Source organism: Xyrauchen texanus, chromosome 23 (genome assembly GCF_025860055.1).
Source record: "Xyrauchen texanus isolate HMW12.3.18 chromosome 23, RBS_HiC_50CHRs, whole genome shotgun sequence".
Classification (NCBI taxonomy): Eukaryota; Metazoa; Chordata; class Actinopteri; order Cypriniformes; family Catostomidae; genus Xyrauchen; species Xyrauchen texanus.
The window spans coordinates 11,852,353-11,863,562 of NC_068298.1; the positions used below are offsets into that span (position 1 = coordinate 11,852,353).

At 39.2% G+C, this 11,210-nt stretch overlaps 1 protein-coding gene across 4 annotated transcripts in view; it reads left to right on the forward strand.

The window, feature by feature from the left end:
• arhgef37 (Rho guanine nucleotide exchange factor (GEF) 37) overlaps nt 1-10,630 on the forward strand; it is a 29,962-nt gene extending 19,332 nt beyond the window's left edge. For all 4 annotated transcript variants that reach the window (XM_052154359.1, XM_052154361.1, XM_052154364.1 and 1 more), the window contains exons 11-13: nt 2,630-2,825; nt 4,169-4,341; nt 7,450-10,630. In XM_052154359.1, the coding sequence (XP_052010319.1) occupies nt 2,630-2,825; nt 4,169-4,341; nt 7,450-7,659 (579 nt within the window). In that variant the 3' untranslated portion in view covers nt 7,660-10,630. The remainder of the gene's footprint in view (nt 1-2,629; nt 2,826-4,168; nt 4,342-7,449) is intronic.
• Nucleotides 10,631-11,210: the final 580 nt, after the last annotated feature.

Consider the following 11,210-nt stretch of genomic DNA (forward strand, 5'->3'; position numbering starts at 1 on the left):
CAGCCCCCCGACCACCTGAACCTGTCCTTGCCCTGTGGCCAGCTCCCAGACCTCCTGAACCTGTCCTTGCCCTGTGGCCAGCTCCCAGACCACCTGAACCTGTCCTTGCCCTGTGGCCAGCTCCCAGACCTCCTGAACCTGTCCTTGCCCTGTGGCCAGTTCCCAGACCACCTGAACCTGTCCTTGCCCTGTGGCCAGCTCCCAGGCCTCCTGAACCGGTCCCTGTCCTGTGGCCACCTCCCAGGCCCCCTGACCCAGTGCCCTTTGTGCCCCCGTGGACTGCCTGTCTGCCCCTCGTTGCCCCCCGGACTGCCTGTCTGCCCCTCGTTGCCCCCTGGACTGCCTGTCTGCCCTCTGTGCCCCCAGTCAATGGTCATTTGTTCTTCCTGTTTTTTGTTTTGTTCTGTTGATCGTCTGGAATCCGATCCTTGAGGGGGGCTCTGTAACGGTTACCTTGTCTTGTTTTTTCCATTGCCCTTTGTTTGTCATTTGTCACTTTTGTAGTTCCTTAGTTTTCACTTTTGGCACCCTTGTAGCTCCTTAGTCTTGTTTTCCCTCGTGTTCACTGTTCATTGTTTTCACCTGCCCTTGTTAATTTGCCTATGTTTCTGTTAATCACCCTGTCATCTAGTTTGTGTTCTGTTTGTTCATTGGCCCCTTTGTCCCATGTTTTCTTATTTATATCCTGGTTTTTGGTTCAGTCCTTGTCTGTCGTTGAATGTTGTTGTTAGCTTGGAATGTTTCCCCTGCCCGTGTTTTTCCTCAGTCTTTTGTTTATTTCCCCATTGAGGGTTTTTCCTTTGTTCCCGTATTTTCTGTGTACCTGCCTTGTTTGTTTTGTTATCAATAAAAGTTGAACTGCATTTGGAACCGCATCTCCTTGTCTGCCTTCGCTGCCTCATTCATAACAGTTATGATGCTATGTGTTAATATTAATATTCCTCATTGAGAGCTGGAGAAATTTATTACATTTTGAAGAAAGATTATAAAGACAAACTTTTTTTTTCTCTATAGACCAGGTTCCCATCGTCATGGAAATATCAGGAATTTTTTAAATTGTAATTTCCAGGCCTGAAAAAGTTTGAGAAATTAATAGAAGCTAAATTAAACATAATACTAATTCTCTAGGAGTCCTAAAAAGAACATAAAGGCAGCATAAAAGTAATCCAAATTACATGAGTGGTTTAATCCATGTCTTCTGAAGAAATACGATCACTTTGGGTGAGAAACAAACCAAAATCTGGACAGGGTGAGTAAATGATGAGAGAATTATCCAGTGGCCTTTATAAAGAAAAGGTAAAGAAAGACAAATTAAAAAAGAAAGTAAATATCCATCCATCCATCTTCAACCGCTTATCCGAAGTCGGGTCGCGGGGGCAGCTGCTCCAGCAGGGGGCCCCAAACTTCCCTATCCCGAGCCACATTAACCAACTCTGACTGGGGGACCCCGAGGCGTTCCCAGGCCAGTGTGGAGATGTAATCTCTCCACCTAGTCTTTGGTCTTCCCCGAGGCCTCCTCCCAGCTGGACGTGCCCGAAACACCTCCCTAGGGAGGCGGCCAGGGGGCATCCTTACCAGATGCCCAAACCACCTCAACTGACTCCTTTCAACGCAAAGGAGCAGCAGCTCTACTCCGAGCTCCTCACGGATGACTGAGCTCCTCACCCTATCTCTAAGGGAGAAGCCCGCCACCCTTCTGAGGAAGCCCATTTCGGCCGCTTGTACTCGCGACCTAGTTCTTTCGGTCATGACCCAACCTTCATGACCATAGGTGAGGGTAGGAACAAAAATTGACCGGTAGATCGAGAGCTTTGCCTTTCGGCTCAGCTCTCTTTTCGTGACAACGGTGCGATAGAGCGAGTGCAATACCGCCCCCGCTGCCCCGATTCTCCGGCCAACCTCCCACTCCATTGTCCCCTCACTCGTGAACAAGACCCCGAGGTACTTTTACTCCTTCACTTGGGGCAAAATCTCATTCCCTAGTAAATATGAAAGTAAATATGATGGATTTAAATTTCTTATTCGTCTAAACATTTCAATCTCTTTTTTTTTTTAACAGCATAAGTTGCAGCTCAGTTGTCATGTTTCATATTTCAGAGCTATATGTCAATATTACTGTCTCTGATGTCATGTCAAAGCCACCAGACCATCATTACAGCTAATTAAATAAACAGTCATTATTATCCAGAGTCTGTTGGGTGTCTCTCAGCAACAGATTCAAGTCAATTCCATGTGTCTCTTTTTTCTATATTCTGATGAGCTTAGAAAAAAGGCAGGATGATGAAACGGCCATCTGTAATCTTCAAAAGTACTTCCTGTTTGCAGACAGAGTTCAAAATATTTATCACAAATGTAAATCCTTGGAGGGACTTCCTCTCATGCTCATTTCCTGTCTTAGTTCCTTACAGTTGCAGTATCTTTTAAAAAATCAAATAGCAGTAAATGCTTTGTATTTCTCTTTTAATTTTGGTAAACATCAAAGTGAGCTTTCTAATCATTGCACTTTGTAGCTCCTAAGTATTATTTATAATGTGTACAAACAGTAATTGATACAAAAGTGTATCAGATTTTTAAATGCAATTTATGGCTTTTGGATGATAAAGATTTTTCTCTCTCTTTGACATCTCAGGCACTCAGTCCCAGGTCTGAACGGCGTCTGAAGACTCTGCTTGTCAAGCACAACTCGGACAAGATCTACCAGCTGGCAGGCCCAGTGGTGGGCACTCGTGACCTGGACCTGACCCTCAACAAGGGCGAGCTGGTAGCTGTTGTCAGTGAGATGGACACCCGAGGAGACCGTCGCCGCTGGCTGGTGGATGCGGGAGGTAAAGTTGACACATGAACACCTTGGAAAAAGGGCTCATGAAGTAGATAAAAAGCATGGAGCTGGAGCCAATTCATACAAGTAGTACTGTTGATGAGTGTTCTTTTGTGGACCGGATGAGGCTGATCCTAGATCATCATTAAGGGGCCGACATTCAAAGTCTTTATCAAATCACTAATAAGGTTCTGATGTTTTATGTAACATGTTTACTGTTCTTTTTCTAGTTTAGGGCTGCGTTTCCCAAATACATCGTAAGCTTAAGTAGATTGCAGAAACCATTGGCGCCAGTGGTCTCTACAATCAATTTAATGTTGTTATGCTTTTGGGAAACGCTGCCCAGTGTGTTTCTGTCTTTTAAAACACATCAGTTCTCTTAAGCCTCTGTCTTCTGGCTCACTTTAGGTTTATGTATAGGGTTATGCTTTAAAAATAGAAATATTCATGCTTGCCTACTTGAAAAAGATGCCTATTCAATTTGTGCTTAATGATCAAGACTGCACGCAATTTGTTTAGTGGATGCAATTGTTGCTTAAACGGACTGTTCTCCCAAAAATGAAAATCATCTCATCATTTACTCACCCTCATGCCATCTCAGATGTGTATGAATTTCTTATAAATGAAACAGAAGAAAAACATAAAATTATGGTTAATCCATATCTTCAAATGTGATATAATAGGTGTGGGTGAGAAACCTGAAGAGTCCTTTTTTTACTCTAAATTTCCACTTTTACATCTGAATGTCACTTGTGGTGCCTGTTTAGTTTCACTTTCACATCTGAAAGTGAAAGCTAAAGTGGAGATTTATAGTAAAAAAAAAGGACTTAAATATTGTTCTGTTTCTCACCCACACCTAATATATTGCTTCTGAAGATATGGATTATACCACTGGAGTCATATGGATTACTTTTGTTTCCTTTGTGATGTTTGGTGCTACAAAGGTCTGATCACTATTCACTTGCTTTGTATGGACCTACAGAGCTGAGATATTTTTCAAAATATATATACACATTTGGGGTGGCATGAGGGTGAGTAAATGATAAGAGAATTTCCATTTTTGGGTGAATGATCTTTTATTGTTGTGAAACATTTAATCTTGAAAGCATTTACCATGACTGACATCTGCTGGTCAAACACTGTTATAGCACTCTCTCAACAGAAGATATAATACCATGCTAAGGCGTATTGTTGTATAGACACTCGTTTTTCATATTTAATTTCCTGTGTGTGAAATGGAAAGGATTTTTTTTTGTAAGAGTAAGCAAAAGTATTTGACCTAGCTGTATTTCAGAAGAATGTGCAGATTTGTGTAACCTGATAGGACCTCTTCTGTTTTATTTTCTTCAGGACCCAGAGGATATGTGCATGCCTCAAAGCTGACTCGCTACCACCAGGTGACTGTAGACCCGCCTCCATCTCCTCATCTGAATGTCACTCCCACCAGTCCAGGACCCCGAAGACACTCCTACACACCCGGAGCCCAGCCGCTCCTCACCACCATGACCACGCCCTGTTTTCAGGTGAGTGGCACATATAAGCAGAGGTGTGACAGGGCCATAAAGAACACCTAGTTACTTTGTCTGATTTACGTGCCAAACAGAATGAGACCTGTGGAGATTGATGGCAGGTCTGCAGTATCTCATGATCATCAATCACATACACATACTTCAGCATTTTTGAATTCAGTAATGAAAGAACAGAAATGATCTGCCACTCCTTGTCAGTCAAAGTGACATGCTCTATCGAGGCCACCCATGCACACACACACATACACACACACACATACACAAATGTATTCATCTGTGTGATCTGGCTGTCAAATGGCTCCATATCATCTTGGCTTCATGTTTAGGAAAGCAGAAATGTTCGAGGCAGATATTGACTGTGGATTTGTTTGTGGGAGATATATAGTTATTGTGACCGTAAAACTGTGACTGATTTTGCTAAACACCCTTCATAGCTTATTTATCATTTTGACATTGCAGCCATTTCCATGCAGCTGACAAGACTAACAGATTTATTTACATATTACAGTAAATTAATTATGTGTATTAAATGTCCAGTGTTTCAGTGCTCAAGCAGAATAGACCTTTTTCACACTCTAGGTTTGAAACGCAGAAGAAAAATTTGGCATGGTAAACTTTGACAGCGGTGAATGGGAGTGAATTAGAGATCACAGCAAATATTATTTTGCTCCAAGACCAAAAGAAAAATCCACTATTACATTTGAATGACTTTCCAAAAAAGGAGAGGGGATTAAGTAAGTCTGTTGGGAGAATTTGACAAATTTACTGTCACTCTCTCAGCAGCTGTCAGAAACCCCCTCACAGCTGTGTTAATTCGTTTTTAAAACTAATTCCAGGGTAATATAACAATAAGCACAATGTTATACATTTATGCTCGATATTTAAAAAATGTATAATAGAAAAAGATTGTGATATTTATACTGATAATGCTTCATCACAGTCTGTGAAAAGGGTCTCTATATCTTAGCACTCTGTTTACAAGCAGTACATTTACAGTTTAGAACTAGATTTTTTATATTTGGTTATGGTTGGTTGCCATTGTGTTGCTATGCAGTTGCTATGATATTCTGAAGTGTTTTTTCATGTACAGTATTGCTATGCATTTGCTAGGGTGTTGCGGGTGATTGTGAAGTGGTTACTCACTGGCACAAGTTAAAAGAGCCCACCCCAAGTCTTGATTATACTCTAGTCTCCATATATGAATCAGGTCCCTCCTTTATGTATGTGAGATTTTCATTTATTTTTTTGCCCATTTTATCATAAAAATCTTAAATGGGAAATATCCTATCCTCAAACAACTACACAATTTGAGGAGAATATTAGATGTCCATTGCACAAACCATGCACAATATGATACACACTGAAAACGTATCCTAAGAATGGCAATACATATAGAAAATTATGCACCTCTAATGAATGTGATGTGTAAGGCATTACTGTTATTGGCCACAAGAGGGTGCAGTTCTTCTAATTATCATTAATAAGCCTTTTAGCTCTTTCTTAGTTCTTACGACCTGTTGAGCATAATATTTTTTCCCTTCTTAAATTTAACAAAGAAACAGCCCATTCTTCACACTTGAAAAAGTCTTAAGCACATTCTATAACAGTTAAGACCACTTCACATTCAAATCTAAAAAAGATAAGGATGGAAACAAATGAGCTTTAAGAAAGAAAAGTGCCTATGTTCTCTAGACAGATTTAAAGTCATGTTTTTGCATTTTGTTTTCCAATTTCTGCATTGTTAGTCAGTCAGTTAGCCAGCCAAAATATATGAATATTGGCTAGGCAGTTTTCAATAATGTGAAAAACATGTGAGGATGTTTTCAATAATAATGCCATGAATATATTTTATTTATCAATTAATAATAATAAGAATTAAAAAAATAAATAAATCTGTTTTTAATGTGACCACAGTATGTTTTTAGAACAGCACCTGTTATGACCACACTTTTTTCAAGGTTGTTGGCAGATAGGTTATTCAAAGCAACTTGGAGAACTTGCAACAGGTCTGTGTATTTGTGGCTAAAAATATAAACTTTACAATATATATAGTATAAATCATGGACTAAAAACTCAATGTTTTTCATTTTGGTTCGTTCTGAGCAACAAAAAATTTGTTTTCCGGTTCAGAAGTTCCAAAATGCCAGATCACGCAAGAGAAACAAGTGATCTGGTCTGGGTAAACAAGCCCAAAATAAGCTACCTGTCTCTCCAAAATAGGTGAAAATTAGCAATTCATTTTTGTCCTGTGTGGTAGATTGATCGGCATAGAAATCATAACAAAAAGTTAATTAACATTTAATTATAATTGTATTTACAGATCTGCTTCTCAATCAAAACCCGTCAGCATAAAATCTGTATTAATGCATCATATCTAACAATAATTCAGTGAAGACTTGGAAACAACTGGGAAATTAACTTTTTACTTCTAATAACTTTTTCCTTGTATCTGAATTAACCATTCATGTATACTGTATGTAGTAATTACAATTAGTTGTTAAAAAGGTCTTCATTCAGAGAATGCAACATCCACAATGGGCAATTAGGCAAAGAAATGTGTGATGCAGCAGTTTCCCTGAGGATCAAAGAACATTTTTCATTTTTTCGGGCAACATAAAATGGTGTTGTTCCAAAAATGTACTGTGATAAACATGGTTTCATGATAAAATTATCGAAACACAATTAACCAGTTATAACCGGTTACCCGCATTTGAAAATGACTTTGTTCCAGTTTTCGTTTACGTTCTGCTAAAAATGTCATTCGTTTCCAGTTTTCGTTCCTTGTACCGTTTTAGCCCCTGTATATATGCTATATATTTTGCTGATTCTTATGAAACCTGTCAAGGAAAGGGTTTACATTACACCCTAAAAAATAATTATGTATGTTTTGCATGTAGAAAATTAAGTCTATTTTTGAGACCATTCAAATTATTTACATGGGGACATTTTAATTTTAAAATTAACTAAACACATTAGGCCTATATGAAAAAATTATATATGTTACTTCAATTACAAAGTATTTAAACATCATAGTTGTACCTCCTTGATACTACCTTTTATTTTCGCTTTATTTTAATTTCAAACTCTCCCCTCCATCTACAGGTTTATGCGGGCTATGACTTCACTGCAAGGAGCAGTCATGAGCTCTCTCTGAGGGCCGGAGAGTCCGTGAAGGTGGTGGAACATCACGATAAGCGTGGAAACAAGGAATGGTGTCTGGTGGAGGCACGTGGCCAGAGAGGCTATGTCCCCTCAAACTATCTTACCGTCCTGCCGTCTGTAATCACATCACCCACCTTTCCTTATTGCTAACGAGCATTACTGTGGAGATCAAACCTCTGCTGCTGATATTTGGTTTGGTAGCCAGCATCCAAACACACAGACTATGAGAGGCACTCTCACTGAAGAGCTCTTCATAAGTTAGGGGGCGGATGGGTGCTGTTTGATGCTTCATTTGACTGGTGTATGTACTCGAGTGATGCTTGGGCCCTGCTGTGGAGTGGTCGCCCATATACTTGTTCTATGCTTTGCCGGGGCTGTTACCAGAGAAGATTATTTTATCCAATGAGGAAAGAGCTGTAGTGGCAGGCAGACATGCTGTTGTGTGGAAAGCACATGGACTGTGTTGATTGGGTAGGCTATGCAGTTATCTGTGATTAAACAACACTCATTATTAAACTGCTTGGATCCGCTCTTCAGATGTACACTGGAATTGTGCTTTGGGCTGCCCTGGGACTAGTTGTTTTTTTAAGATGGTTCAACTTAATCACTCCGCTACCATTGAAGGAACTGATAATAATAGTGCTTTACTGCTGAACATAGATCATAGTTTATAAGTAAAGCCTAGGGCTGGGCGATACATCGAATACCCACGATGTAATCGCAATGATTTCGCTGACGATATAAAATGCAACAATATCGTGAATATCGCAATGATTTTAATGAGCCTTTTGTTTGGCCATTAAGTTTCATAGAGCGCATCATAATCAAAATAATAAATCAAAATAACATCAAAATGGAGACATGATCTTATGTGATTGTTTAACTGCCGAAGGCTGCGACTAAAGACAGATATTACATGGTCTGTATGCCCTTCAGGATGAACCGGCGACGCGCTGATCTGTGTGCACGCGCGGGGGCGTAGGCTCGTGTTTTTAGCGCAGTTCACCTGAAGTACTGGTCCTGCACATTAGCATCCACACAATTCCAAACATTAGTAACCACTATAAAGTTCTTATACAAATCTATAAACGCGGAATAGTAAAGAGAGTTTGACAGCAGTTCACAAGATGCGAAACCCATAACTGTTAGACAAACATTGCACTTCCTGTTTCATAATAAAACTCCTGGTGAAGGTGAAATAAACTCGAATGCAATTGCAATGTCAAAATAAAAACCCCAGTTTAGGGTGATGTAAATAGGATAGAAATATATTAATTTATCTTTAAAAAAATCTTATCCTGAAAATAATAATAATTCAGTATTATTGTAAAGGGGTTAATGGAAAGGAGGAGGCGAGAACCGGCTTGAGAATATAAATAATGTTTTAATACGAAACTAAAACAAAAAGACAAACACACAAAGGTGTCGGACAGCTGTCCGTAAATCTCTCTCTCTGTCCCACTGCAGTCGCCAGTTGGCCTTTATCCCTCTCTGAGGCTTGATTAGCCTGATTAGGGGCCGGGTGTGCGGAATCACGCCCCGCCCTCTGCCCTGCCACAATTATATTATAATAATAAACATGACTGGTTTCCACAGTAATAATTTTGTATGATTGCATATGCAAGTGAAGTGGTTTTTGCACACCTTGTTCATTCACAAAGACATTATTTATAGTAAAAATATATGAAGGTAAATAAGATTTTTGTTAAGCTTCCATTTATGATTGTTTGTTAAATATAAGTTTAAACATGCAAATCAATGATAATGATTACAATAAAATGATTTTACTCTCCCTTGTGTTAATTTAGTGGAAAAACTGGGAGAAACATGCCTTCATCATTATTAAATAGATTTTTTTTTAATGCCTTTGAAATATAATTCTATATATAATGGTTACAATCTGTGTTTAGATGAAATGTTGGTTCTGATCCTCTGAAAAATGAACAACTTTCCAAAAACATAACTATCTATGTAGTAGAATATTATAGACCCACTGCCTCCCCATCGAGGTTGGCTGCCGAGTGTTTACCGGCCAGTCGCTCTACAGGGCCCTCAAGCTCCTTTGAATAAGGGGACTGCACAACAAGAAAGCCATCAGGAACATGATAAGGCATCTAGATGGCTGTGGATCAAAAGGGGTGATCCGTGGATCACACATGCTTCCTAGTCACAAGTCAGGGACTGATCACCCCTGGCTGGGTCACCTGGGCAAGGGTGTATGATGTTGAAAGACCCAAAACACCCGATGACTCCAGGTTACATCACTGATGATGTGTCTAGGTCGCACCTGCAAGGTGTATGTCTAGGTCGCACCTGCAAGTATGTTAAATCAGCTGAAGCCATATTGCCCAGCCCTAGTCAGGCCTCTTTTGTTTTCGTCTCCGAACCACTTAAAATGATTGGCACTTCAAGAAAGGATCAGCCACTGTAAATTATTTTATTAATATTTGATGGAAACTTTTGAAATATTTGTAATGTCAGTTATACTGTATATAATAGTGGCTATATGCTAAATGTATTTGGACACTTAAAGGGATAATTTGCACAAAAATTTAAATTCTGTCATTTAATTATTCTCATGTTGCTCCAAATGCATATGACCTAACGGTGCACTCAGTAATTTATATATATTGTCTTGAACTTCTACTGACACCTATGGGTATGGATGCAGTTTTCAGTTGCCAATGCCATTGATGTAATTCATTATTTAAAATCAGCCATGAGTAATTTAATTCAATAGTTAAAGTGTCCAATATTTGGGCGGTTACTGAGATGAAGTAATTAGTATCAAGCTGGTCACGTGATTCCAACATGGAAGTCCCCGTAAGAGGACCCTCTACATGTAGAATAAAATATATTTTATAAGGCTACTGATTCTACTGGGGTATTTATCTTATGTGAGTGTTCATGATTGTATACATTTATTTTAAAATTACAATGAATTTATTTAGGGGGAAAAAAAATATTCAGGAAAAACTTACTGAGTGCAACTTTAAGAGATGTTTGTTCAATCTCAGTCATCATTCACTTTCACTGTATGGAGAAAAGTTGCAAGGAAAGTGTTCCATGGAAGAAAAAAAGAACATTCACTAATATGTCATTTGGACCAGTTGCTTTAAAGTAATTGCAAGAATGAAAGTGAAGTAAGTTTTGAGAAAACGTCTAGCATCATTTTGTTGCACATACAACTTACAGTAGTTTGATATTTTGCTATTAAATGCAAAGATATTCATACATTTTCAAGTGTGGCTCTAGTACTTTTGACTTAAGTACAAAAAAATAGTTGTGACTTTTGGTTACTGAAGACACCATAATGATGTAAAATCATTAAGCTATTCTATTTGTTTGCATGCAGATCAGGCTACTGCATTGTTCTTGTGTTACAATAACCTTTATGATGAAGGACTTAGCCCATATTTCAAGATTCAGCTGCAGATAAGCCTTTGTTTCTGCAGTAGGCCTACCTGTCATTTATAAACAGTCTGCCTGCAGTTCCAGCTGTTGTCCACTTGAGGCATTAGAGCATCTTGTGTGGAGCCTGACATTGTTACCTTAGTGTTGGGCTAATCCCCCCCAAACATAATCATATATTATTCATCTGATCCTCACAATCGCCTTAACAGGGATCCAGGGAGAGACAGTTCACCTCGTTCGCCTGCTGTCATCCTGGTGATACTAACTTCTGCATGTGGCATCTTCTG